The following is a 26876-nucleotide window of genomic DNA, read 5'->3' as shown; positions in this document are numbered from 1 at the left end:
TGGGTGCAGAGGAGAGGATGGGGCAGGGGCTTCCTCACCGGTATGTTGCCGCTGGGAGCAGGGCTAGGGCCAGAGGGCTCCCCGGGGGCCCAGTTGGCATACTGCAGAGGCTCCTGCTCCACCCACTGGAAGTCCCTCTGTGAGGCATGGAGGCCAATCCAAAGGTCAAAGGTCACATTGGGCAGGCTGGCTGTGATGAACGCTACAATCCCCCAGAACAGACCGTGATGAGCCACAGGGCGGCAGCCCCCTCCTCACTCTGCTCTAGCCGTCTAGGGGGACGGTGTCAGAGGATTCTGGGGCCTCCCCCTGGGCTGGCCCTACCTTGCTCTAAGGGGTTTGCAATGGTGACCAGTTGGGCCTCTTGCTGTTCACAGGAGAACTGTGCCTCTGACCACTTCACCCGATCCTGGGGGTCCTGGCCTTGGATTCGGAAACACTGTGGGGCGGAGGGAGAGGCATGACATCCAGCTCCACCTCCCTGGCCCCCACACCCAGAAAGTTCGACCCCTCAGCGCCAGGCCCTGGAGAAAAACAGGAGAACCAGGACATCTGGGTCCCCTTGACCAAGGCTCTGATACCCTCCCGACCTGGCACAGCAGATTCACAGACACTTGCCCACATCTGGGGAATTTTAAAGTAGGAAGATTTCTCTGGGCCACCAAATGCTCCACTACCTATGACAGCAACCCCTGGGCCACACCTGGGGACAAGGTCTGTCTGGTTCTCAGCTTCATATACTTCAAAGGCTTTCCACAGAATTATTGGTATCATTATAATGATGCTGACAAATTCAGAAAGGGACTGGTTACATATATGAAATATATTGTTTTAGATTAGGTGGAAGAAGCCATAAGAATAAGCTTTTGGAGCAATTCAATGACATGGAGAAATACTCAAAATACAACACTGAGGAAAAAAAAGTTGGCTACAAAATTGTGCTATTTAGTATGATCTCAATTATGTGGAAAAAGTCAGAAAGTGGAGTAACAAATATTGATAGTGGTTATCTCTGGAGAATATAGATGAGTTTTTTTTTTCCAAAATATGAATAATACATCTTGCTCTTTTTGCTTTCTTTAAGGCAGAAAAGGTGTATTATTTGCTTGAATTATCTGAAGACAGTGAGAGCTCCATGACAGTAAGAGCTGGCTGCACTCCAGCACGTGACAAAGATTTATGGATTATGTTATCTAGTGTTAACTAATCTAATCCTCACAACTCAGTTAAGCAGTCTTATAGTGTCCGCCAAAGAAGGCATGATTCAAAGCTCATACTAAGGATACCACGGAAACCTGCAAGGAAATAGCACACTTTCTTTCCTGGGATAAGCTCTTTCAGCCGCTAGATAAAAACAATGAAGGTCTAATCAGGTTGGATGAATCAGCCCATGGGTCACTAACCACTCTTGGAAAGAGACTCACACTCTAGAAGGAACATTTTGAAAACATGTTTAGATGCACATCCATCCTGATTCTCTTGATTGCCTCAAACTCTGCTAGCTGCACACTCAAAATAGTTGGAAAGAGAATCTTCTAAATGTTTTTTAAAAAATCTTCCAGAGACTTTTTTAAACCCTCTCAATCAGTTCTTCTCAGTAGTTTATAAGGCAGATTCATTTAAATGCAAAAATTGATGAGCTAGTTTTTAAACAAAAATCAGCAGAAGGACTGAAAAATTTAATTGGCATTTAACTGGCAGAAGGACTGAAAAATGGAGACAAGGACTTAGCCCAGCCAATGATGGATGAACTTTCTTTATCTTCATCTATTTGTCTTTGTAAGGCAATCTTTTCATCTACAACAACCATTCAATCCATGTTCTAAAATAATTTGACCTCCAAACAAGACCTGTGAAGTCTGAATCAGTGTCAGACCTAGATTTTTAAATAAAGTATAGGGACTTCCCTGGTGGTCCAGTGGTTAAGAATCTGCCTGCCAATGCAGGGGACACAGGTTCTATCCCTGGTTGGGGAAAATCTCACATGCCACAGAGCAACTAAGCCCGTGTACCACAACAAAGAATAGCCCCGACTCGCCACAGCTAGAGAAAGCCTGCAAAGGTCCTGCAGAGGAGGACCCAGTGCAGCCAAAAATAAATAAAGAAATGAAAAACTAACAAATAAAAATAATGAAGTGTATGTGATCGCTTTGCTCTTATCAAAATTATTTAAAATAGTAATAATTATTATAATTGATACATTTAAGAGTGAGCACAAAATGTTTTTCATACCACTAAAAGGAAAAATTTTGAAAACTTAAAAATACTGTTTTGAAATCTTTAGCTCAGGCTTTAGATTGTTTTGTTCTTGTGCATATTTTATTATATATGACATCAGTCACATAGGCAATGTGAAGGCAATGGCACCCCACTCCAGTACTCTTGCCTGGAAAATCCCATGGATGGAGGAGCCTGGTAGGCTGCAGTCCATGGGGTCGCTAAGAGTCAGACATGACTGAGCGACTTCACTTTCACTTTTCACTTTCATGCATTGGAGAAGGAAATGGCAACCCACTCCAGTGTTCTTGCCTGGAGAATCCCAGGGACGGGAGAGCCTGGTGGGCTGCCGTCTATGGGGTCACAGAGTCGGACACGACTGAAGTGACTTAGCAGCAGCAGCAGTCACATTAGTATAGAAAGAAATACATATATTTACTTTTGCACATATATGTATGGCACGCATATATATTTTGTATGTTCAACATTTTGTTTTAATAGGAATTCATTATCAAGATGCTCACCAAACTATATGGGCAACATTATTACTTGATGAGCTGGAAGGTGTCACTACGCTGAGTTAGTGTCCAAGGGGTCTAGCCCTGGTCCCAGGACTGAGCAGGGGAGAGGGTGGTGGGTTCAGGGCAGAGGCCGTGACTCTGATGTTGCCAGAGGGCCAGGACTCCTGAAGCTCAGGCTTCCCCTTGGGCACCCCCTCCCTATTCCCTACCTTGTTGAGGAACTGGCTCCAGCCAGAGGGGCAGCCCCCTGTGGGCGGCAGGTCTGGGGGCTGCAGCTCTCTGGTGCTGTTGCGCCGCTTGCAGATATAAGGCAAGGCTGTTGTGCACCTCTGGTCCCCCCAGTCCTCTGTGAAAAGTGAACAGCAGTCACTCTGAGTGTGGGGCCAGGCTGCCAGCACCTGGCCTCATGCCCTGAGAGGAGGTGGGGCTGGGGCTCGGGTCCTGTGTCCAGCTCTGAACTCAAGTCCTCTGCGGCTGCTGGACAGGCACCGGCCCTCCCCTCTCTGGATCCAGTCCTTCTTGGGTTGGGCGAACAGAGAGGATGAGAAGAGACTGAAGGCCCCTGCCCAGGCTCACCTTGCTGCCCTGAACACCAACCCTCCCCTCGGCTTCTGCACCCTCTCTGCCCTAACCCCGCCCTCACCTCGGCTGGCCATCATGTACACGCACTTCTTGTCCTTGCCGATGGGCCGAGGTTTGCCGGGGGCCCAGGAGATGAAGTTTATAATGGAACCATCTGTCCACCTGCAATGGCACAAGCAGGAGTGATCCTAGTACAGGGCACCAGGTTAGACCTCCCCTGAATGCAGAAGCAAGGGGGCAGAGCCTGGGGCCCAAGTCTAGGGGCTCAGGGCCACAGACTGAGGAGCGAGGCTACTGAGCTCAGTGCAGCAGGAACCCAAGGACCCAGTGCCTTCCACTTCTCTAACTAGAAAAGAAGTCTAAGGATCCCAGAGCAGGAGTCCAGCAGCAACACTGTGCTCAGACACTCCTGTGCTCTCCCGGTCTTTCTGTGCCTCGTGCCTGGGTAGGTGAGCCCTGACCATGAAGAGGCCCCTCTGGACCATCATGTGTTCTTGCCTACGTCCGCGGACCTTTTTCACGAGTGACCCCAGCATAATACCAACGGCTGTTATTTAGTGTCCAATAATGTGCTTCCCAGGTGGCTCTGTGGTAAAGAGTCCACCTGCCAATGCAGGAGACACGGCTTCAATCCCTGGGTTGGGAAGATCCCCTGGAGAAGGTAATGGCAACCCACCCTGGTATTCTTGCCCGGGAAATCCCATGGACAGAGGAGCCTGGCGGGCTTTAGTCCACGGGGTCGCAAAGAGTCAGACACGACTGCGTGGACAACAGCGTGCTGGATGCAGCACCAAGGACTCAGACACCTCATTTTTAGCCCTAAGGACAACCCCACCAGGCACGCCTCGTTGTTTCATTTTCTGGTGAGAAAACCAAGAGAGGCCCAGAAAGGTTAAGTCCCTTGCTCAAGGCCACATAGCCCACAAGGGGCAGAACTGGATTCAAAACCAAATCTGTCTCTTGTGTGCGATGCTGCCTCTCATTTCCAGCCTGAGTCCCTGCTAGCCATCCACGCATGTGCCCCGCTGCCCAGCCACACCCACCGCCCGGCCAGGGCTCCCACCTGAAGCGCCCGTCGCTCTCTGAGGTGTGCAGGCCGATCCACCAGTGCTGCTCCTGGCCCCGAGAGAACTGGGGAAGCCGGGCAGGCAGGTGAGGGTTGGCAGGGCCTTTCCCCTGGCTCCCGGGCTGCCCTCCCTGCTTGCTGGCATGCCCACCTTCTGCAGGTTGTGCCCCAGGAAATCCAGCTCGGCCTGGCTGTGCACTGAGACCAGTTCAGCCTGGAACCACGTGCAGATGCGCTGCGCCTGCGCCCACGTGGAGTGGTGCTCGAAGAACTTATACTCAGCCTCCTGGAAACGCAACCATTCCCGCCGGCCTGTGGGGGCAGCATGTGGCTGGAGTCCAGGCTGCGGCTACCTGCCCGCCCCGCCCACGGAGGATGAGGCGTGTTCAGGGCAGCCAGGGCAGGCGGGCCTGCGAGCCCATCTGACCTGGACCAGTAAGTGTGCCCCAATTCCCTTTTCCCTTGGCTCAAACCCTTAATCCCCTTCCTTCTGTCCTGGTCAAGCCCTGCCCTGTCCGGCCGCCACGGGGAGTGGGATGGACAGGAAGCCTCACCTTGCGGGCTGACGTCAGGCTCCCGCACGTCCGTGCCTATGGGGGCAACAGGGACAGACACGCTGCAGAGATGGGAGACCCTTCTTCCTTGGACCCCGGGCCCTGCCGCCCGTCAGCCCTTGCCCGGTCCAGCAGCGCCGCCCCACCAACCTCGAGGGATCTTGCAGATCCAGTCCAGCTGCGTCTCGCACTGCATAGCCACCCACTGCAGGGAGGCCAGGTCGAGCACCGTGCAGCCGCGGATGTCATCATCGTCGTGCCGGCTCCGGTCGAAATTGTGGTAAGAGAACTGGTGACGTCAGAGGGGGAGAGGGGCCTCAGGCACCAGGTACAGGCTGCCCCCACCCCCAGAGCAGACCAACAAGAGGCCTGGCATAAGCTGGGAACGCCCCCCCAACCTGGGCTAGGCACCCCCACCACCCTCTCCTTCACCAGCCGGCCGTTGCCCTAGGCCCTGCCTCTGCTCAACCTCGCGCACCTTCGAAAGGCCACGCCCACATCCCGTCCACCCGCCCCGCCTCCTCCAGGCCTCCTCACCCCAAGTCCATCACTCCAGCGCCAGCTCTGCCCGGCTCCGGGGTCTCGACGGTTCAGGCCGATCCAGAACCAGTGCTGCTCGTGGATCTCGGGCTCTAATTCACTTCAGCACAACCGGGGGGTGGAGATGGAAGGCATGGGGAGGGTGAGAGTTGTAGGGAATCCTTGCAGTTGTGACTGGGGCAGTCCCGGGGGCCTGGAGCCTCTCCATCTGGGGTTCACACTGAAAACACTGTTGAGGCCACCCTAAAATGTCTTCTCCCCAGAGAGAACTGGGCCAGCTGGGCCGGGCCCCCCGCTCACTCACTCAGGGCAGGTGGCCTGGCCCCTTCCACTGCTGCCCTTTGGGTAGGGTGCGCCCCTCCAGCAAGTCTGCAGACTTTCACTTTAGGAAGCAGACAGGGGCAGTGCATAGACTTGGGGCTATGGACTCAAATACACCTCGATTCCAGTCCTAGGTCATCCCTGTGACCTTGGGCAAATAACCCAACCTCTGGATCAGCCCACAACGGATAATGTCTACTTTGTAGGGTTGAGGAGAGCAGTGAATGTGGTTCAACGTTTAGTGCGGCCTCTGGCACACAGCGAGAAGCTATCAACGTGGGCTCTAATAATCACCAGTCAAATAATGTCATTGTGCTGTTTGCTGGGAGGAGATGTCCCTGGAATTAAGATTTCAGGAAGCCTGGATCCATTTGGATGTTTCCCAAGGCTAAGGGATGATGGGGTTGTGTGTCATAGGAACCCACGGGACAGAGACAGGGTTCTGGGGGGAACCCCTGTGGGTAAATGCTCACTTTTGCAGCCTTTCTCGTCCTCTCAAGAAAAGCTGTTTATTGAGAAGTGTGGGTTATTATGGGATGGTGTAGGGTTCCAGGAGGGGGCACTCACTTGGATAAGCTTATAGATTTTGCCATGGAGAAGGAATGGTAAGGATTAGGGTTGTATCTGTGCTCAGTCAGTCGCGTCTGATTCTTTGTGACCCCATGGACTCTAGTCCACCAGGCTCCTCTGTCCTTGGGATTTCCCAGGCAAGAATACTGGAGTGAGTTGCCATTCTCTTCTCCAGCGGAATCTTCCTGATCCAGGGATTGAACCTGCGTCTACTGTGTCTGCTGCACTGCAGGTGGACTCTTTACTGCTGAGCCACCAGGGAAGCCCCTAAGGGTTAGGGTTAGGTTTGTGTAATCTGAGAGTCCGAGAGGGTGCTGTTGGCTCATATGAGCAACACAGGGTCTCCGACTCCAGCGAGACCAGGGTTACTTAAGTGGGGACAGGACAGGCCTGGCACTAGCAGCGGACACACAGGTCATTCCAAGCCCTGGACAGACCTCTCTTGGGTCACCATCACCCTGTCCACTGCCCCGTGTCCAGCAAAACCAAGAGCCCCACAAAGGTGCATGTGGGCCAGCGCCTTAAGCTCAGTACCCGAAGATCTTGTTGAGCATATTGGCCACAAAGTGCTCCTCTTCATAGCTGGCCAGGCTCAGCAGCTGGGCCCCCAGCTCCTGGCAGGCCCCTTGGGCCTGGACCCAGGTCTTCTTGTCCTGCAGCCGCTCCGAGCTGAACACCTGCAGGGGCAGAGTCCAAGCTGTCCCTCTGGCCCACCTCCCCACGGGACACCTGCCCTCCCATGACTTGTGTGGAGAGGGGGCTGCGGCTTTACTGGACAGGGTGTCAAGGCTAGTTAAGACAGCCCTGCTCATCAGAGACGGAGCCCTGGGGGAGGAAAACTGGCACAGGCATCTCCCAGAGATGGTCCCAATGACCAGTGGGGCAGTCAGGGCTCTTATCCCAGCAGAGCCACAGTTTGCTGTGGGCAAGTCCCTCTGCTCCCTGGACTTCAGCATCTTTCTATAATAAAAGACCCTGGACTACCTCAGTGGCTCCCAAACCCAGCCAGGTTTAAAAACACAGATTACCAGGCCCCACCACAGCCTACTGAATTCCCATCTCTATAGTGACAGCCTAGAAGATTTTTAAATCTTTTTAAACTGAAGTACTCCTGTACTTCGGTTTAAAACATTGATTTACAATGTTGTTAATTACTGCCGTACAGCAATATGACTCAGTTATAAATATATATGTGTGCATGCTAAGTCGCTTCAGTCATGTCCTATTCTTTGCAACCCTATGGACTGTAGCCCACCAGGCTCCTCTGTCCATGGGATTCTCCAGGCAAGAATACTGGAGTGGGTTGTCATGCCCTCCTCCAGGGGATCTTCCTGACCCAGGGATTGAACTCAAGTCTCATTATGTTTCCTGCAGTGGCAGGCAGGTTCTTTACCACTAGTATTACCTGGGAAGCTCATAAATATATATAGATTCTTTTTTAATATTCTTTTCCATTATGATTTATCATAGAATATTGAATATAGTTCTCTGTGCTATACAGCAGGATGTTGTTCTTTACCTATTATATATATAAAAGCTTCTATCTGCTAACCCAAACCTCCTACTGCATTTCTCCGCCAACCCCCTTCCCTTGGCAACCACCAGTCTCTTCTCTACATCTGTGATTTGGTTTCTGTGTCATAGATCGGTTCATCTCTGTCACACTGTAGATCCCACATATAAGGGGTCACATATAAATCAGGCTCCCGGGGCAATCTAAAGAGCTGCCAGCCTGGCCCCAACATCTGAACATCTCTAAAACTGATGGTCTGTGGGTTTTTCAATTCCTCAATTGTTTACTGAGCACCTGCTGTGCACCAGGCCTCAAGGACACTGACAAGAGTTTCAACAGAAAGGACCTAAGAGGAGAAGTTTCTCCAGGGCCCACCTGCTTGGATCATGGCTGCGTCCCACTGGGACCACCCTCCCCACCAGGGATGCTGTGTCTTTGCTCTCGTTTCTCTCCCCCCACCCCGAGGCCCTCGGGCTGCCTACCTTATAGCAGTGCCGGAGTTTGGGATCTGAGCCCCAGCCCTGCGGACAGGCGCCGGTGAGGCTGGGCGTGGGGTCTGGCCCAGGCAGCTCAGGCGTCACGGGCGTGCCCAGGCTCTGGCGGCAGATGTAGCGAGCCCGGAACGACGTGCAGTTCTTCACCTCCCACAGCCCCATGGCGCTGCCCGTGGCCAGGGCCACGCAGCCCCCACGGCTGTACCCTGGAGGAGGGAGGGGGCACCCACACACTGAGCCCTCCCTCACATCCCCGAGGGGCACCTCCATGGCCCCTGCACCGGGGGCCAGCCTGGCCATCTCTGCAGGGACATAGCTGTGGGGTTGGGGGCGGCGGGGCTGGAGAGCAGGAAGGAAATGGAGGCAGAAGCCTCACTCTGCGTTGGCTCCTGTGAGATCTTAGGCAAGTTGCTTAACCTCTCTGAGCCTGTTTCATCATCTACTCCATCTTTGAAAGGGCTTTAAAAAGATAACAGTGGACTCGCGGTTAAGAATCTACCTTCCAAGGGATTTGGGTTCGGTCCCTGATTGGGGAACTAAGATTCCACGTGCCGTCGGGCAACTAGAGAAGCCTGTGTACTGCAACCACTGAGCCCGTGAGGAAGACCCAGCACAGCCAAAAAAATTAATTAAAAACATAAAAGATTTCTAAAAAAAATTTTTTTAAGGTAATAAATGTGAAATGGCAAATAGCAAGCACTTGTTCTATGCCCACTATTCCAAGGGCTTTACATATATTAACCCATTCAAACCGCATGTCAGCCCTGTGAGGAAAGTACCATTATCCCCATTGGACAGATGAGGAAACTGAGGCTCAAAGATGGACAGCTAATAAACTGCAAAGTCAGGACCTGAGCCAGGCATCTCAGCTCTGGAGGCCATCCTTCTAACCATATCACCACACTCTATGAATGCTGTCTCCTATGAAGCCCTGGGTCTCGGTCGTGGCAGGGGTGGTCCACCACGGCCCTCCCGGCTTCATCAAAGCACCGCCGAGAAGGGGGCTGAGAGAGGGGCTCACCAGGCTGGTCCCGGTTCCAGTGGGTGTACATGACCTCGTCCCCACTGAGCCAGCGGAAGGAGCCGGTGAAGTTGAGGTCCTGCAGGGCTGTCCAGAAGTATTCGCCATCCCAGTTGTAGATGAGACTGCTGATAAAGGCCTGCTCGAACCTGCGGGAAAGAGGCTGGTCAAGGCAGGCAACTCAACCCCCACCGCTCCCAGGGCCTCAGGCCAGACAGCCTGCTCAGGGAGCCTGGGTGCACCCGATCGGAAACTTGCTCAGGGAAGTGGGGACCCCTGGGGAAGCTGCAGCTGACACAGCTGACCCCCGCTGCTGTCTGCATCTCCAAGTCTTACTGAGAGAAAAATCAAACACAAGCTAACGCTTGCCTGGAGAATTCCAAGCACAGAGGAGCCTGGTGGGCTACAGTCCATGGGATGGCAAAGAGTCGGACAAGACTGCGCAACTAACTTTCACTTTTCAAGACCTCTTTGGGGCATCCAGTCCACAGAGAGGCCTGTTCCTGCCCCCTCCCAGGAACTGCCCCATGCTAGAGTCGCTTAATAAGCAAGAGTCATTCTTATGATAATATTAGAAAAAGGCCCTGGAGACGGCTGAAGCTCAAAGGGACTCAATGATCAAGTCCCTCTGCACGTGATGGCAGGATGCTGGCCCTTCTGGTGGAGGGACCACATTCGACCAGACATAGGGGTGGGCTGGTCCCCCTCTCATACCTGTTGGTGATGGTGACCAGCTGAGAGCCGTGGTCGGTGCACAGGCGCCGGGCCTCACTGTAGGTCACCTGGTCCTCTCCCAGCCAGTAGCAGGAGGGGCTGTGCCACGTCCAACCCTGGCTCAAGAGAGTGGGCAGAAAAGGGGGTGTCTGGGGGAGGGCTTCTCTCTCATCCATAAATCCTGGGGTGGGGATGCCAACAGCGGCACCGCTGAACTTTCTGCAGGCTTGAGCACAGGACTGAGGGGGCTGGTGTGACACCAGAGCCGGCTATTCCTGTGCTGTGTCTGCACCATGCCACGCACACGGCCCCGCCTACCACCACCCACAGCTGCCAGGTTCAGAGTAGAAGCACGGCCCAAGGGAGGCAGCCAGTCACCCGGCCTGTGGCCTGGCCAAGAAAGATGAGTGGCCCACTGGACGCCTCTCTCGGGTATTTGAACCAAGAGACGTATTGGGAAAACTGCCAGCTGGCTGGGAAATGAGAGCTGAAAGGCTGGGAGAGCGGCCAGCAAGTGGAGGGGGCTGGTTGATCCTCAGGGGCCTGGAGAAGCTGGAGTAATGGAATGGAGGCGGCACCCGCCTGAGGGCGGTTGAGGGCGGAGAACAAACCCTCAGTGAGGGGCAGCAAAGTTGCAGTAGACCGCCCTTCCTTCACAGCTGGCTTGCAACCTGCCCCCTGCACCCGCCCCAGGAGACCGGGGAGGCTTTACCCCACCAACCCGTGGCCCCTTGGGTCGCCCTGAGGGCCTCTCTGCCCCTGGGGGGTGGGGGCTGGAGCCTGGGAGAGAGGCGAGGCAGGGGGAGGGAGCAGCCCCCTGGGCAGGAGCCCGTTCAGAACAAGCTGGTGTGTGCGTATGTGTTTATGTGTGTGTAGGTGTATGTGTTTAGTCGGATTTATGCATATGTGCATGTATGTGTATATGAGTATGTGTGTTTATTTGTGAATGTGTCATTGATGTTTACTCTCTGAGTCATGCCCCACTCTTTGCGACCCTGTGGACTGTAGCCTGCCAGGCTCCTCTCTCCATGGGATTCTCCAGGCAAGAATACTGGAGTAGGTTGCCATTTCCTAGTCCAGGGGATCTTCCCAACCCAGGGATCGAGCCCACATCTCTTGCACTGGCAGGTGGATTCTTTACCACCGGGCCATCAGGGAAGTCCATGTGTATGTGTGTGTTGTCTATGTGTGTTGTCTATGTGTGTTTATGTGTGTCTATATATGTGTGTGTTTGGGGGGCTTCCCTGGTGGCTCAGACAATAAAGAATCTGCCTGCAATGCAGGAGACCTGGAATCAATTCCTAGATTGGGAAGATCCCCTGGAGAAGGGAATGGCAACCCACTCCAGTATTCTTGCCTGGAGAATTCCACGGACAGAGGAGCCTGATGGGCTACAGTCCATGGATCACAAAGTGTTGGACACGACTGAGTGACTAATACTCTCTCTTCATTTTCATATGGGTGTGTTTACATGTGTATGTATATGTGTGTATGGGGGGAGAGGCACAGATCCCCATATTCCAGCAGGACTGTGCTAAGACCCCTGGCTCTCCTGCGGTGTTAACCATGGCGGCTCAACAACCCTCCACCCATTCCAGGCTGGCCCTGGCGCGGGACAGTTAGTAGTAGCCCCTCTGCCTCCCCCAGCCTGGTCAGAGCCCCGGCTAGCTGCTGACCACGCTGGCCCCCACGCTCTTCAGCCCGGCCCCGTGAGCTCTCCCTTCCTCCCCACTGGAGCTCATGCCTGTAGGCATTTCATGCTCTCCCCCTAGGGGAGAGTTTGGGGTGCAGGTGGGCGGGTGTGATAAGGGCGTTTGATCCAAAGGAAAATAGAGTGAGGAACCAGATTGGCAGTGAGGGGCTGGCAGGAGGAACATGGCTTCGGAGGAGGGAGCTGCCAGGGGCTCAGACACCACAAAGTGGCCTTTATGAGCAGCCTGCCCGCGTGGGCCACACTGCTCACATCCCTGCCTGTCTGGGTAGGGAGCGGGGTAGGCGTGGGGCTGAAGGAGGGAAACGGCCAATCACGTGCCCTCGCCCTCACTCACACCCTCTCTCCCCGACTCATTCATTCCCCCCATTTAGTCTAATCCCTGCTCTCCTTAGGGCTGGCCTGGTTCCCCCCACCCCTGCCCCCAGGAGAAAGACAAGCACACTACATCTGTGGCTGGTGTGCATGCCAGCAGAGATGGGTGGGAAAGTGGGGGGTTGGGTGGAGGGAGGGTACACAGAGACCCAGGTCATCCCCAGCAGCCTCCACGCAGATGATGACTGGACCAGACTTGGGGGTGGGAGTGGGGGGCCCGCCTACCCCTACCTCCGAGTTCTCTGCAGCTTTCCATGGAGAAGGGGCTCAGGGCTGGGGTGGGGTGGGGAGCTCCGCTTCCTCCCAACAGCTTTCTACCCCCACCCCACCTCATCCTGTATCACTCCTTCTGGATGGAGCAGTTTGGAGGGCGGGAAAAAGGGAGGGTGCCACAGGAGGCTGCAGATTCCTCCTGCCCTCTTGCCCCCGGGAGCCCTTCCGGCTGGCCCCATCCGGGGCCGCTCCAGAAGCACCCTCACCTGCCGGCAGCCGTGGTCCTCCTCGGCGGCCCCCTGGCTCAGCTGGCCCGCCTTCTTGCAAATGGACGGCAGGGACTGGTTACAGGGACTGTCGTTCCAGCGGCCTTCCTAGGGACACAGGGTGAGGGGCAGTGTCAGTCTATCTCCCCCAAACCTCCCAAACCTGGCCCTGCCTCTGACTTGCTGTGTGACTCCGAGCAAGAAGCTTGACCTCTCTGTGCTCCATGGTGGCAAATGTGGGGCGTGCAGGATTAGTGCTATAAGCCTCACTAGGCTGATGCGAGCACAGAGTAGCTGCGCAGATGCCTCCAAACTTTGACAAGCACTGTCAAAATGGAAAACATGCTCTTTTAAATTAGATCACTTCATAAACACCCAGGACAAGCTGGCTAAGACCATTAGCAAGACAGATGAGATTCCCAGTTTGGCAAGGTGTCCAGTCAGTATTTGCAGATCCAGGGCAAGCAGAGACTGTGTGCCCAGACCCTTCCCTTGTTGGTGGAGCCAAAGAGGAACTTAGTTCAGCCCCTCCTAACAGCCTTAGTGCTTCTGTGTTCAGAAGCCAGCCAGCAGTTTTTGTCTGCCATCCGGAGGGCAGAGGTGTTTGTGTGTCTCAGCCCCCAGGAAAATGCGCAGAATTTAACAGATGCTCAAGAAAAGCACGTGTTCTCAACTGTATCCAACTTCTTGCGACCGCATGGACTATAGCCCGCCAGGCTCCTCTGTCCATGGGATTTCTCAGGCAAGGATACTGGAGTAGGTAGCCATTTCCTAATTGTTCATAAATTTAAAAACAGCATCCTCTAAGCCAGATGCCTCTAGAGTCCCTGGCACTGTTGGCTGTATCTCAAGGCAGAATGTCCTCTCTGTCTCTGAGGTAGGTAGTCTGTCCTACAGTTTTGTCTTTTAAGGAACAGACTTAACTGTTTGAAACCCTGTATCAGTTCCTTCATCCGCCCACACTGTCTGAACCACAGCCATGGCAAACAGTCACAACACCACCATTTCTTGAGAGGACAGGACCCTGCACTAGGGTAGGGCTGGCAGGGAGCAGCCCTGCCTGGGGAGCTTGTCCACATAATGTGGGTTCTGACGCCACCTGCTGGTGGGGAAGTGCAGCCCACAGGAGACCAAGATCACCGCCAGGCGACAAACGTCCAAAGGTTTCATTGAACTAATCCTCATGAAGACCCTCTGAGGTTGGCACCTTTAGAATTCCACTGAGAGCTGGGAAAACTGAGGCTAAGAAAACTCAGCTAAGGAAACCGAGGCACAGACACATAAAGTAACTTGCCCAAGATGACCCAGCTAGTTGGAGGTGGAGAGGACAGTCAAACCCTGGCAACCTCTCCACGCGGATGGGAAGGAGACGAGATGGGGAGGGGGGACTTCCGAGAGGCAAGAGGGTGGGGTCACAAGCAGGAACCAATAACGGGACATCCCTCAGCTGCGGGGCACCGGGAGGCGGGGTCTGGGGGCCCTGTGAGGAGAGAGGGTTCTTACCGGCCCCCAGATGGTGACACAGTCCTCCAGGCTGTCTCGGAAGTTGTTGGGCTCAAAGGGGTGCCAGTGGGTGAAGCTCACGAGGCTCCCGTCGGACCACTCAAAATTCATCTGCAGTTTCAGGTCGTTGAGACCAATCCACAGCTCCTCCACCTCTGGGGGGGGTGCGGCAGGGGAGAGGGGACGTCAGGAGGTCGGCCTTCTCCACCGGCAGGGGAGGCGAGGACAGTGCCTGAGCCCCCGGGACGGGCGTGGGGGAGGCAGCCCCTCACCCTGCTTGATCTGCTTGGTGATGAACTCCAGCTCCGCCATGCTGTGGATGCTGAGCAAGTCGCCCCCGCCCCGCAGACACATCTTCTTGGACTCCTGCCAGCTGCGCTTCTCGGCCTGCAGGCGGTAGCAGTGGCCCTGGAAGGGCTGCCAGCTGGGTTCACACTCCACCTTCACGTTGGCCCACACATCTGCGGAGACCAGAGAGGCCACTGTTCAGGGGCCGGGACGCCGAGCATGGGCTCGGACCCACCACGCAATGGTGGTGTCTGTGTCAACGCAGACAGGGCCTTGAAGTTCACCTCCTCCCCAAACATGTCTTATATCCACCCTTCCCACCAAGACAGGTCTGAATACTGAAGACAGTGTGATGTTGAAAAGACAAAACCCTCAGGGCAGCTGGAGCCCTGGGAGGTGGTGGCAGATTCCACTCAAGATAGGATGGCCCCTCCAGCTGGGGCTCTCAGAGGGAAAGATGGATGGGGACTCAGGACAGAACTGCCCCGGGAACCCCAGTTTCCTCCTCTGTAAAATGGGGCTTCCTGCTGTAAGCTTCCAGCTTAGCTCATGTCCGCCTCACTTAATAAATGACACCGCCGACACTGTCTCAAAGGACATCTATGGGGACTTCCCTGGTGGTCTGGTGGCTGAGACGCCGTGCTCCCAGTGCAGGGGGGCTGGGTTCATTCCCTGGTCAGGGAACTAGATCCCACATGCCGCAACTAAGAGCTTGGATGCCACAACTAAAGATCCTGCTTGCTGCAACTAAAAAAAACAAAAACAAAACCCCACATGCCACAAAGGTCCCACCTGTCACAACTAAAATCCGGTGCAGCCAAACAAATAAATATTACAAAAAAAAAGAAAGAAAAGAACACCTATGGAGCAGGGCCCCATCAGTGCAGAGTGAAGCAGGTGAGGAAACGCACCCCCCTCCCAAGCAGCTCATGAAGTCACTGCTGCCAGGCAGGCATGTGCTGCTTGAAATTTTTCCTCTCATTCCCTCCCCTACCCCCTTTCCTCTCCCTGAACCCTAGGGCTGAGAACCTGACTGGTCTTAGGCCCCTCCTCACCCCCATCTCCGTGCATTTCAAGTTCACCCTCTAGGGATTGGGGTCCCAGGGCACCTGATGCAAACAAGCTCTCACTTGGGCCTTGGCAAGAGAAAACAGGACTTCATCAAACCACCTACAACATCGGGCTTGGGCAGGATTCTGCCTGGCTGGGCAAGAAGGCATGTACCCACTTGAAGTATCGTCCCACTGGGATACACTCCACCCTGGGAGATGCTCCAAGGACCGGCCATACTGTCTCTGGTAGACCTGGCAAAGTGGGGAGGGCTGAGAGCCTAAGCAGGCTCCCTCAGTGGCTCAAGACCTGTCAATCATCTCTTGTCAGCAGCTGAGCTAAGACCTGAGGCTGCCACCTGGACAGGAGAGTTTAGTGGGAGGGAGGAAGCTCAGGAAACATGGATGCTTCAGGGCCCGATGGCGCCTGCCTCTGAAATGACATGCTTCGAGTGATGAGTGCTAGAAGGCAGGACCCACCCAAGAAACTGCTTAGAAAATAACACCTTGGGACTTCCCTGACGGTCCAGTGGTTAAGATCGTGTGCCTCCACTGCAGGGGCGCGGATTCTATCCCAGACTGGAAAACTAAGATCCCACATGCCATGCAGTGCAGCCAAAAGGAAAAAAGAAAATATGCCTCATGCAGAGAGATGTGGGCCGGGATGAAAGCGGAAATCCAAGGCTAGAGACAGATTTGCAGGTCCGTGAGGCCCCAGGGGAGGGCTCCCCACAGCAGCCATGCTGGGCAGATCCAGGGTACAGAGGATTCAGTGAGGGGCCAGGCCTGAAGGGGACCACGTGGGCAAGGCCTGCCCACACCAGCCCCGTGACCCTCCTTTCTTCGCCTGCCCCAGGCTCCCCTGTGTCTACCCCCAGGGGGAGGTGAGGTGCCCTTGATGTGGGCACTTATGTTTTAAACCTTTGCTCCTGATCCCCTAGGGGATAAGGGGAGAGAACAATGGCCAATGGCCCTGAATCAACCTTTGACAACACTTTAATGGTCAGAAGCAAAAGTCGGCTCTGTAAGTTCTTCACTTTCTGTGTTTTGTGAATTTTTGTTTTGTCCTGCTGTATTTTCTTTATATAAATCCCCTCTTCACCCCATGGGGACTGGACTCCTGAGGAGCCCCCTCCAGCCCATGGAGATGCTCCTCTGAGCCAGGCCAGGTCTCCAGCCTTTCAGCAACCCTGCAGGGGATATGAGTTTACCTACCCTCAATCGGCACCTCTGAGACTAAGCTGCTGGACGAAGGCCACACCCCAATGCTGCGCCCTGCCCCTAGAGCTACCTCGGTGAGTCACAAATGTGAGCAAGACACTCCCTGCCTTAAAAGCCTGCAAAGGCTCCCACAGCCTACCTGGCCCCACCTGAATTTCACCCGGAAGCCAAAATCCTTTAGGGACTGGCTGCAACCTGCCTTTCTGAACTGATCATGTCCCCGTGCCCTCTAAGCTAGTACTTCTCAAACTCCACACCAGTCACTAAGATCTTGTGAAATGCAGGTTCTAGTTCAATTAATTGGGGGGAGGAGGGGGGAGGCACCTGAGAGTCTGCATTTCTAATAAGCACTTATTATAACATCACTTGGGAAGGTGCTGGTGGTCCAGGGATCACACTTTTTTTTAAGTTCTCACATAATATATTATTATGGATGACTGTTCTGGAAAAACATGGACAGCATGAATGCATTTGAGACTCATCACAGACACTTAGAAATACACCATACTGTGAAAGGAGGATTCGATGACAAGTGATGTTGGGCCTGTTCCAAAAGCAAGCAGAGAATCAGGGGAACCAACACGGCTCCCTGAGGGGACCCTTGGGTGCGTCCCTTGCTGCCCTGTGGGTGGGGCGCCTTGTCCACGCTGGCAGCACCCATCTCCTCTGTTCAACCACAGCAGCGGAAAACGGAAGTACTCCTTTGGTGGTTTTTTGTTTTTGTAGGTAGGTTCCCAGTTTTTTATTTCCATCTTCCTTTTCAGGATTTGGTTCCAAATTCTTAAAGTAGTGTGGGTGTCTAGCATCTTTCATGAATTTTTCAGGATCCAGTTCTGCTCAATAATAATGCACTGTGCCTGGCCCACCTATGGGCTCTTGCTTGGAGGACACGTCCCCCTAGGCCCCGCTGCTGGCTTTGTGGTCTTCCTTGTGGGGAGCGCTTCTCTTCTTGCTTGATTCGGAAGGCCCTTTGGCTCTGGCTTTTTCTGTCTTCTGTTGTTGCTTTTCAAGCTTCGCCAGGTGTTCTGAATCAGAGGCAACAGCACCAGGGGCCGAAGATTCCGGTTCTACGGCCACAGGCCCGTCGTTCTGAATGTGGACTTGCAGGTAGGCACTGAACTTGCCATCTTTGATGAGCTCTGGCCTCGCCACCTTGCACAGCGGCTCCAGGAAGCCCTTGTAAAAGGCCTCAGCCTGCCCTGCGGGCATGGGCAGGTGGAAGTCGGGCTCGTTGCCCTTGAGGACGCGTTGCAGGGAGGACTGGCACAGCACATCGTACTGCTTGTCCATCACGCTCTTCGACCAGTGCTTCCCACTTCCATCCTCAAACACACGCAGGTTTAAGATCTTCCAGCCCACGTGCTCCAGTTTCTTTTGTGCATCTTCCAGGGAAACACCCAGCAACATGCCGATGACCCATCTGATGGCGCCTATCTGCTCTCCTCCAACTGTGATGCTGGCCTGGGTGACGTGCGGCACCACGGCCTTCATGGTGGCAGCTGGGACAGGGACCACACTTTTTTTAAAAAATATTTATTTATTTATGGCTGTGTTGGGTCTCAGTTGCAGCATTCTGGCTTCTGTCTAGTTGTGCATGTAACACACGAGCTGCTCTGCAGCATATGGGATCTTAGTTTCCATACCAGGGATCGAACCCACATCCCCTGAATTGGGAGGTGGATTCTTAACCACTGGACCACCAGGGACATCCCGGGACCACACTTTTAAGTAGTGTCCACCTGTACTCTAACCCTCAGGGTGCAATCCTCACCGACCTTAGAGCTGCTGTGACCTTGCAGGCCTCTGTGCCTTTGCACCTGCCCTTCCCTCTGCCAGTCATGCCCTTCCCCCAGACCTCTTTTTGGGTTTTTAAACTTATACTTCACCTGAAAGGCTCAAGTCCAGTGTCACTTCCTGGAAACCCTCCTTAGCTCTCAGGAGCTTGATCAATTTCCTCTCTAATATATATACTATTTTTTATAACAACTCCAGATATTCCGTTTGTGTGTTGGCATGTCCATCACCGGCAGCAGACTGTGACCACCAGGAGGACAGGATGGGTCGTGAAGCATTTAACACAGTTCCCAGCAAACGTCCCAGAATGAATGAATAGTACATTTCAACTTGTTCAGATTTCAGCAGAACCATTTAAGAAGAGGGAGGATCAGAGCCCCCTGTGCTGTGAGGGTGGTCCGCAGTGGCTGCGGCCTGAGGAGCCCCCTACCACCCACGTCCACCCCGCTCACCGGGAGGCGGGGGCTCGGCGGCCGTGGCGTTGGGCTTCTTCTTGCAGACGTAGGGCAGCGCGATGCTGCAGTCGCGGTTCTGCCAGCCGCCTGACGACTCCGTGCGGATCACCCCGCAGTTCTCCTCACTCGGGTTGTCAGGCTGATCTGTGGGGAGCGCAGGGCGCCAGCGCCCCAGGGAAGAGGAACTCACCCCCTGGCCCGGGAGCCCTCCCTCAAGCCTCATGCTTCCCCGGAAGCCTGAGCCCGCTCAGATGCCCAGCGCTGCACTTCGGCTCTCCTGCCTCCTCCCCGGGGCTCACATGGTCCTCGACCTTCTGCCTGGGCCAACCATGCCCACCCTCCCTGGCCAGGCTGCTGGCCTGCTGAGGGCCCCGGTGCCCGTAGCTGAAGGGGTGCATGGGGATGAAATCCAGTCCACCTTCCAGGCCCAGTGCCCCCAGGAAAGGGCATCATTCCTAGCTCAGACAATGCGCTGCACGGACCATTGGCACCCAATCGGGAGTGGGTGGAAATCTGCTGGTCTAGAGTAGGGTACCAGGGAAGGAGCCCCTAGGAGAACAAGTGCCCGTGGGATCCCCAGGCCGCCCTGTACCCCAAACCTGGTGCCTCACCACTCTCCCAGTTGAGGTACTTAAGAGGCGAGTTGTCTGACCACTGCCAGCCTCCACTGGTGTCCAGGTCGTTAAGGCCAATCCACAGTGTGGAGCTGTAGCCAGTGAGGAGCCCTGAGCACAAGAGGGCGACAGTGAGGGGGGGGGTCATCCCAACCCCAGTCCTCCACTCGCTGCCACACCAACTGCATCCTGCCCTCCAGCAGCAGCAGAAAGGGCTCAGGGCCCCCTTCAAAGGTGGGGACAGGTCTTGGGGTCCCGCCCGCTGCCCACTGCCCCCGCCTCACCATTGATGTAGGTCTGCTCGTGGATCTCCGTGATGCTCAGCAGGTCCGCGCCCTGCTGCTCGCAGCTGGCCCAGGCCTCCCTCCAGGATAGCGTGGACTGGAAGTTGAACTGATAGCAGCTGTCGGTCAGCTGGTCCTTGTCCCAGAAGGTCTCGCAGTCGTTACCTGCCACCAGGACAGTCAGGTGTGGGTCCCGCCCCAGCCCACTCTGCGGGGTCCAAGGGGAGGTCCCTCAAGGAATATGCAGAGACCCTATGGAAGTGGGGGGTGGGGGCACTTCTCACTTGAGTCTGTAAAGTTGCGCCACCCACACCCGCCGCACTCCCCACCCCAGGGCCAACCTCCCGCCACCCCGCCCACTGGCCCTCACCCTTGATGGGGCAGAAGCCCCAGCGCTCGTCCTTGCCGTAGTCCTGGGTGGTGGCACACCACAGGTGCCCATCCTCGCGGCCGGTGCTGGTGCAGCCGTGGAACCACTGGTTGTCATACTTGAAGGGGATGGTGCATGGCTTCCCGTGGGAGTTGCCCTGGATGGTATAGACCTCTGCAGGAGAGGGAGCCAGGCCTTTGGCATCTGGACCCCAGAGGTTGCCCAGCCCGCTCATCCCCCAGGGAAAATCTCCTACAGCCCCAGGAGCCGGGGTGAGCAAGGGTCAGCCGAGAGAGGGAGGGGGCAGCGATGTCAGACAGTGGCCGGAAGGCTGCCTCTGCCCTCGGGTCAGCCCAGGAGCCTGGGAGAGGTCCCGCCGCTCATCCCATCAGGCTGGGAAAGGGGGCCCCCTAGGGCCCCTAACACCTGTCCAAAATTCAGCTGCCTCACACGCCAAGTTCCATCTTGGCACTCTAGGAGGTATCCTGGGAAAGGGCCCCCAGGATGGAGCTGCCCACCAGGAAAGACCTCTCAGTGGGTGACTCCAGTCCCCATTCACCCCTGCAAAAGGGGGATGGAGACGCCTGTGGACGGTGACCCAGGGGTCTCCCTTGAAGAGTGGGCCTGGGAGAGAAGGGATTTCTCTTTTAGTTGTACGTTATACACTTTTGAACTGACCGAGGTCTTTACAAGAGCGTATCAGGGTTTGTAAGTTTTTTAAGGCAAATTAAATGCTCTGAAGTTCATTTTCTCCATGATCCCCAAATGCTTCCCATGACGATGAAAGAGCTGACTGCCAGAGGCCTGTGGAGGCCAAGGTGTTGTCTCCCCTACGTCTGTCCCTCATGGCTCCAGGCCCCTGACACGAGGGGTAGCCTCTCACCATAGTAGGGCCGCGCACACAGGTCCTCGTCGCTGCCATAGATGCGCCACTGGCCGCTGCGGGTCTGGTCGCCACGCTCGGGGGTGCCAGCCTTGGATGTATTGCCAGAACGGCCCCCCAGGAGCAAGGACAGCTGGTCGCCCAGGGTGCGACAGTTCCAGCGAAGACTCAGTGCCTCGCGGTCACACTCGTACATGCCCAGGGAGGCGGTAGTGTTGGTGCCTGGCCAGCCTGTGCCCAGGCACTGCATGGTACCCAGGTTGAACAGCCGGTTTCGGGAGACCCACTTCCAGCGCTGGGCAGGAAGGCTGGCATTGCAGGCTGGAGAGACTCGGACTTGCCCACCCTGGGCCTCCAGGCAGCCCTGCAGTCCATGGCTGAAGATGACGAAGACACTGGGCTCTGGAAGGAAAGGAGGACACGAGGCCATCACAGGGGTCTCCTTGCTGCTGCTGATGGCCAGGCTGCCTGCAGACACTGATGCTGGTAGTGGGCTGTGGGCCTTCTCTCCTATGGTAAATCACTCCATCCTCACGACTGGCCCTTTGCATGGGGTGGTAAGAGGCACGGCTGGCTGCCTGTGCCCAGTCAAGGCAGAGCCCACGTGGCCAGCCTCTGCCCTGGTCCCACAGCACCTGGAGGAGGACTCAGCCGTCTGTCTCGTCTCCCCCAAAGCAAACCAAATTCCACAGGGCAAGTTGGGGACTGTTTCCTTTCATGAAGATCTTAGGAGGAGGGGGAAGGTGTTTACATGAGACATCACACTGCAGCCTTTATCAAAACCTCTGTTACATGGCGTTGTTTTTCCAGCAGAGCTCTCCAGCCTGAAATTGCTTTGTCTCGCTCTTCCCCCCTGCTCCTCACATTCACTGGCTCCACATTTTCCTCTCATTTAGAATCTTCCCAAACCGCTCGCCATGCCACCCCCCAGCAAACCCAACCATTCACATCCCATAACCATCTTACTCCTGAGATTTTGAACAGCACTTAGCTCTCTGCCTTCCCCAGTCTTGCATCTTCTCACCCATCACCTCGCTAAGCAGACACTCTATGAAAGACACTGAAATCCAACCTGCCCCCTGCCAAACACTGATGAAGAAATCAAGACTTAAATTTATAGGAGGTAGATCAGTGGTTCCCTGGGGCTAGGCTGGGTAATGGGAATGGGGAGTGGCTAAGAAAAAGCACAGGGTCTCTTTAGGGGAAATGAAAATGTTCTAAAATCAAACTGTCATGGGACTTCCCTGGTGGTCCAGCGGCTAAGACTCTGCGCTCCCAGTGCAGGGGGCCCAGGTTTGATCCCTGGTCAAGGGAACTAGATCCCACATGCTGCAACTAAGAGTTCGCATGCCACAGCGAAGACTGAAGATCCCTCTTGCTCAACTAAGGCCCGGCGCAGACAAATAAATTAATAAACCCGATCATGGAAAAAATAAAATTAGATTGTCATGATAGTTACACAATTCTGTGAACATACTAAAACCCAATTAACTGCATATTTTAAATGCATGAGTTTTATGATATGTGAATTATATCTCAAAGCTTTTATTATATCTTTAGGGTTTTAAGAGAGAGAAGGGAAGAAGCTGACATGCGTTTGAGCCACAGAGTGACCCAGTCATGGTATCACACAGCCAGGAAGCAAGCCCAGGTCTCTGTGACATCACATTTTGTGCACTGAGTACCACACCACAGATACACAGCACATCCCAGGCTCCAAAGCACTTCTGCATCCACTAGCCCCTGGCTTCTCAGGACAATTTTCATGCCTCAGAAGCATGAGTCTGACTGCCAGGGTTCAGATGCCAGCTATGCCATTTAATGTGTGAGCTGGGTGCACTGTTTAGCTTCCTCCTGATGGAACTATTGTAAAGATTAGATGAGATAATACATGTAAAGTGTTGGAACAGGGCCCAGACATAGTAAGAGCACCATAAACGTTCCTGACGATTCCATACTATAGGCAAAATATTTGACTATGAGTAGTGTAACAGTTTGACCAGAGTTTTGAGACTGAAATCTGGCCCCCCGTCTTCTGAGTCCAAACCCCAATTCCTTTCTGTTCCATCATGCAGGCCTTATCCTCCCTCTGTAAGCCATTCATCATGGCCACACAGCACGATCTTTTAAAGATAAATAAGCTCTAAACAAAAAAAAAGATTTTTTAAAATAACATTGTAGTGTTCTGTGCTCGCAATGCAGGGGCCCCAGTTCAATCTCTGGTCAGGGCACTAGATGCCATATGCTGCAACTATGCCCTGGAGGAGTCAAATAAATATTTAAAAAAAAATAATAATATTGGCGTGTTGAAAGTCATAAAGAAAACAGTGGTTCAGTAACGTGATTTCTTTCATGGCATGAAAAATGCCATAAAAACAATCAGAATTCAAGTGACAAAACACATGTAACTTACTAGAGGCGAACAGTTTATTCCCTAAAATGGAAACAGCTTCTACAAAAAAATATAATAAATTAGGAGTAAAATGGCACCACTGCAGTAGACAATGAGTGAAAGACATGCTAAAACAAACGAAATGTAATTGGCTGTTAAATTTTTGAAATGACAGCTTCTCTCATAGCAAAAGAAAAAGCAATATGTCATGTTAGTCTCTCTCCCAGCTTCAAAGGCGATTCATCATTCTATAAATGAAATTCAAACTCCTTGCTATGAGCCGTCAGATCCCAGGTATTCTGGTCCTGCCGACCAGTCTAATCTCAGATCACACTACTCCCCCTTGCTCAAGTCACACGGACCTCCTCGCCCTTCCTTGAACAGGCCTGACTCTCTCCTGCATCAAGGCCTTTGCATTGTCTCCTCCGCCTGGCATTTTGCATTTCAGAAAAAAAAGTCACATCTTGGGGACTTCCCTGGTGGTCCACTGGTTAAGACTCTGCATTCCCAATGCACGGGGCATGGGTTCAATCCCTGGTCGGGGAACTAAGATTCCACATGCTCCTGCATGCCACACGGTGCATCAAAAAATAAAAAATGCAGGTGTCCAGGTACCACTCCAGAGACTGATTTAATTGGCCTGAGACTGGTATTTTAAAAAGGCACATCTTTAGAGAGGCCCTCTCCAACTTCCATATCTAAAGCAGTCACAGTTACTTTCTAGCATAATTCTCTCTGCAGCATTTATTGTTATCTGACATTTTCCCAACATCTGGGCTATCTGTGAGTCTGGGTCTGCTGACTAGTTTTTCTGTTGATTATTCCTGCTATTTGCATGTATAGTCACTTTTATTACATACTGGACATAGTGGATAATGTTACCAGGAACCTGTTTCTTTTTTATTATTATTATTACATATTGGACTTGTGGATGACACGTTACAGGGAGTCTGGACGCATTATCTTCCTTAAAATAATGTGGAGTTTTGTTGTGGCAGGCAGTTAAATTAGTGGTAGATCATCCTGATTCTGCAGGGGCTTAGTTTTGCTAGGGTGGGGCTGTTCGGGGTTTTAGTTTAGTCTTAAAAAGGTGTGGCCCTTAACCTTGGGTTTAATCGTAAGGTGAGGCCCTTCTAGCATTTCAAAAGAAAATGTTAGGCAATTACCAAGTTCCTCTAACTCAGTGGAACTTGAATTACAAACTCTTGTTTTCTCAGCATCAGGCAGCAACTGAAATCTCTTCTTCCCCACTCCTCTTTCTTGCTGGGTTCCCTAAAGTATCCCTCTGCCTATGCAGTTTCGAGCTGCCAAATATTTGAGGAGAATTCGAATGAGGACATCTCTTGCCTTTCTAGGATTTTCCCTCTCGAGTTTTAGCTTTTCTGGTAGCCCCACACTCTGACCAGTAAAGCTGCCCCGTTCTGTTGCAGCTCTTCAAACTGGGTAGTGTTCTCAGGAGGAAAGTGAGAAGTGTTAGCTGCTCAGTCATTTCCAACTCTTTGCGACTCCATGGACTGTAGCTCGCCAGGCTCCTCTGTCCATGGAATTCTCCAGGCAAGAATCCTGGAGCAAGCAGCCATTCTCTTCTCCAGGGGATCTTACCCACCCAGGGACTGAACCCTGGTCTTGTGCATTGCAGGCAGATTCCTTACCGTCTGAGCCACCAGGGAACCAAAAAGCTGCTTAAATGAACCACTCACTTCATCTTCATCTTTTCTCTCAAGGACTGTTTCCTCCTTGGCTTTGCCTGGTTTTGACTGCTCCTGAACCACTGTATTTTATGTTTTATCATTAACCGATAAGGGCTTTTGGCCAGAGAACCAGACTGATAAAAGCTAACCTTCCATTTCCAGACCAGAGCTCATGAACCAACACGGTTTTATTTTCTGTCTCCCCTCTTGTTCAGAAGTTTCAAAGACTTCCTCTTCACACTGTATCCTCAGTACCTGTAACTCCACTCAACAGATGGTACTGCTTAATAAAATAACAAATGAGCAAATGAAGAATGAATGAATCAATTCCATGCCTAGATAACAATCACAACCAACCTAACTTTCTGCTCCTCGTCCCAGCTGCCAAATCAATTTCACTAAAACAGAGCACCCGCAGCTCCTGTCACTGCATGTTGAAACTCCACAGTGGGCGGCTTCCCTGGCGGTCCAGTGGCTAAAACTCCACGTCCCATTGCAAGGGGCCCAGGTTTGATCCCTGGTCAGGGAACTAGACCCCACATGCCATAACTAAGAGCTCTCATGCCGTAACGAAGATCAAAGATCCTGAGAGATGCAACTAAGAACTGGTTAGTTGCCAGCCAAATAAATAAATAATAAAACATTTTTTGAAAAGATATGTTAGAATTTAAAAAAGAAATAAAGAAACTCCAGAGTGGGAAGGCTGGTGGGGAGGGACACTGGTCACTCTATTCTTTGATGACACCGGGATGGGGTCCTCTTTGGGCAAGACACAGGTGACTTCCTGAAGGACCAACAAGCGTGACCACCACAGTGAAGACTTCCCTGTTGCCCCCTGCCCTAACCTGCTCCTTCCCTTCCAGCTTTTCTCCAGGAACCACAAACTGGCCCAGGACTCCATCCAGGCCTGCCCGAACATTTGACTGAATTGGGCATTTGTTTCTCAGAAACTCCACTCCAGCGAGGACCGTCAGCAACAGAAAGTAACCCTTGGCAGGGGGAGGGAAAGGGTCTGGGACTGGAAAAGGGAGAAAGCAGTACTTGCTTTCATAGGTGATCTTTGAGATGGGGCTGGACACACAGCCCAAAACATCACAGGAGCCTATAGGAGCCCAGGGGCCAGGGTCTTCCCTTCCTCCCCAACCAGAAAACCCAGGCACGGTACTTCAGCAGGCATGCAGTTGTAACAGGGGGCAAGTGAAGCGTCCAAAAGAGGTAGGGAAACGCCACCTTCCCACCACTGGACAGGTGAGGAAACTGAGGCCCAGAGCGGGGGAGAGCAGGACACCCAAGCACAGTACCTGTCAAGGCCTCAGCTTCCTCCTCTGTCACTTGGGTCACTGCTGCAAGTCCCCCCTCCCTCTGCCGTCCGAGGTCCTGGGTTCAGTGACCCATCTCTCCCTGCATATGTCCCAGGCGACGCCAGGAACACGAGGAGACACAGCTCACTGTCCCAGGTAGAGACGGTGGGTCTAGCAGGAGACAAGGGCAAACAAGCCCCTCAAGTCCAGGTGTCTGGGGGCAGCGGAGGGAGCTGGGCCTTCGGACTCTGAAGTCACTGAGGATCCGGAGGAGGCAGAAGGTGAGGGATGTGGGTCACAGAGCTGCCTTGGCAGCAAATGAGAAAAGGAAAAGGAATCTGGGAGCAGTGGGG

General features: G+C 53.6%; 2 protein-coding genes across 2 annotated transcripts in view; both read right to left on the bottom strand.

The window, feature by feature from the left end:
- The window catches only part of MRC2 (mannose receptor C type 2), a 63539-nt gene that overhangs the window by 4571 nt on the left and 32092 nt on the right, over positions 1 to 26876 (bottom strand). The window contains exons 2-22 of the mRNA XM_027974359.3: positions 21140 to 21541; positions 20257 to 20430; positions 19887 to 20051; positions 19600 to 19713; positions 18986 to 19132; positions 14454 to 14642; positions 14182 to 14336; positions 12679 to 12786; positions 10114 to 10229; positions 9400 to 9548; positions 8367 to 8584; positions 6906 to 7048; positions 5478 to 5580; positions 5091 to 5229; positions 4941 to 4976; positions 4538 to 4698; positions 4384 to 4451; positions 3382 to 3482; positions 2948 to 3084; positions 325 to 439; positions 39 to 202 (exon numbers count right to left, since the gene is read on the bottom strand). Of these exons, the coding sequence (XP_027830160.1) occupies positions 39 to 202; positions 325 to 439; positions 2948 to 3084; positions 3382 to 3482; positions 4384 to 4451; positions 4538 to 4698; positions 4941 to 4976; positions 5091 to 5229; positions 5478 to 5580; positions 6906 to 7048; positions 8367 to 8584; positions 9400 to 9548; positions 10114 to 10229; positions 12679 to 12786; positions 14182 to 14336; positions 14454 to 14642; positions 18986 to 19132; positions 19600 to 19713; positions 19887 to 20051; positions 20257 to 20430; positions 21140 to 21541 (3104 nt within the window). The remainder of the gene's footprint in view (positions 1 to 38; positions 203 to 324; positions 440 to 2947; positions 3085 to 3381; positions 3483 to 4383; positions 4452 to 4537; positions 4699 to 4940; positions 4977 to 5090; positions 5230 to 5477; positions 5581 to 6905; positions 7049 to 8366; positions 8585 to 9399; positions 9549 to 10113; positions 10230 to 12678; positions 12787 to 14181; positions 14337 to 14453; positions 14643 to 18985; positions 19133 to 19599; positions 19714 to 19886; positions 20052 to 20256; positions 20431 to 21139; positions 21542 to 26876) is intronic.
- Positions 14664 to 18975, bottom strand: LOC105612785 (D-aminoacyl-tRNA deacylase 1-like). Its single transcript, XM_042256149.2, has one exon. It carries the CDS (start codon positions 18228 to 18230, stop codon positions 17637 to 17639), a length of 594 nt encoding a protein of 197 aa, XP_042112083.1. The 5' UTR covers positions 18231 to 18975; the 3' UTR covers positions 14664 to 17636.

The sequence above is a fragment of the Ovis aries genome, chromosome 11, assembly GCF_016772045.2.
Source record: "Ovis aries strain OAR_USU_Benz2616 breed Rambouillet chromosome 11, ARS-UI_Ramb_v3.0, whole genome shotgun sequence".
Lineage (NCBI taxonomy): Eukaryota > Metazoa > Chordata > Mammalia > Artiodactyla > Bovidae > Ovis > Ovis aries.
The sequence above is the reverse complement of the archived record's forward strand: the minus strand, read 5'-3'. Positions and strand labels throughout refer to the sequence as shown.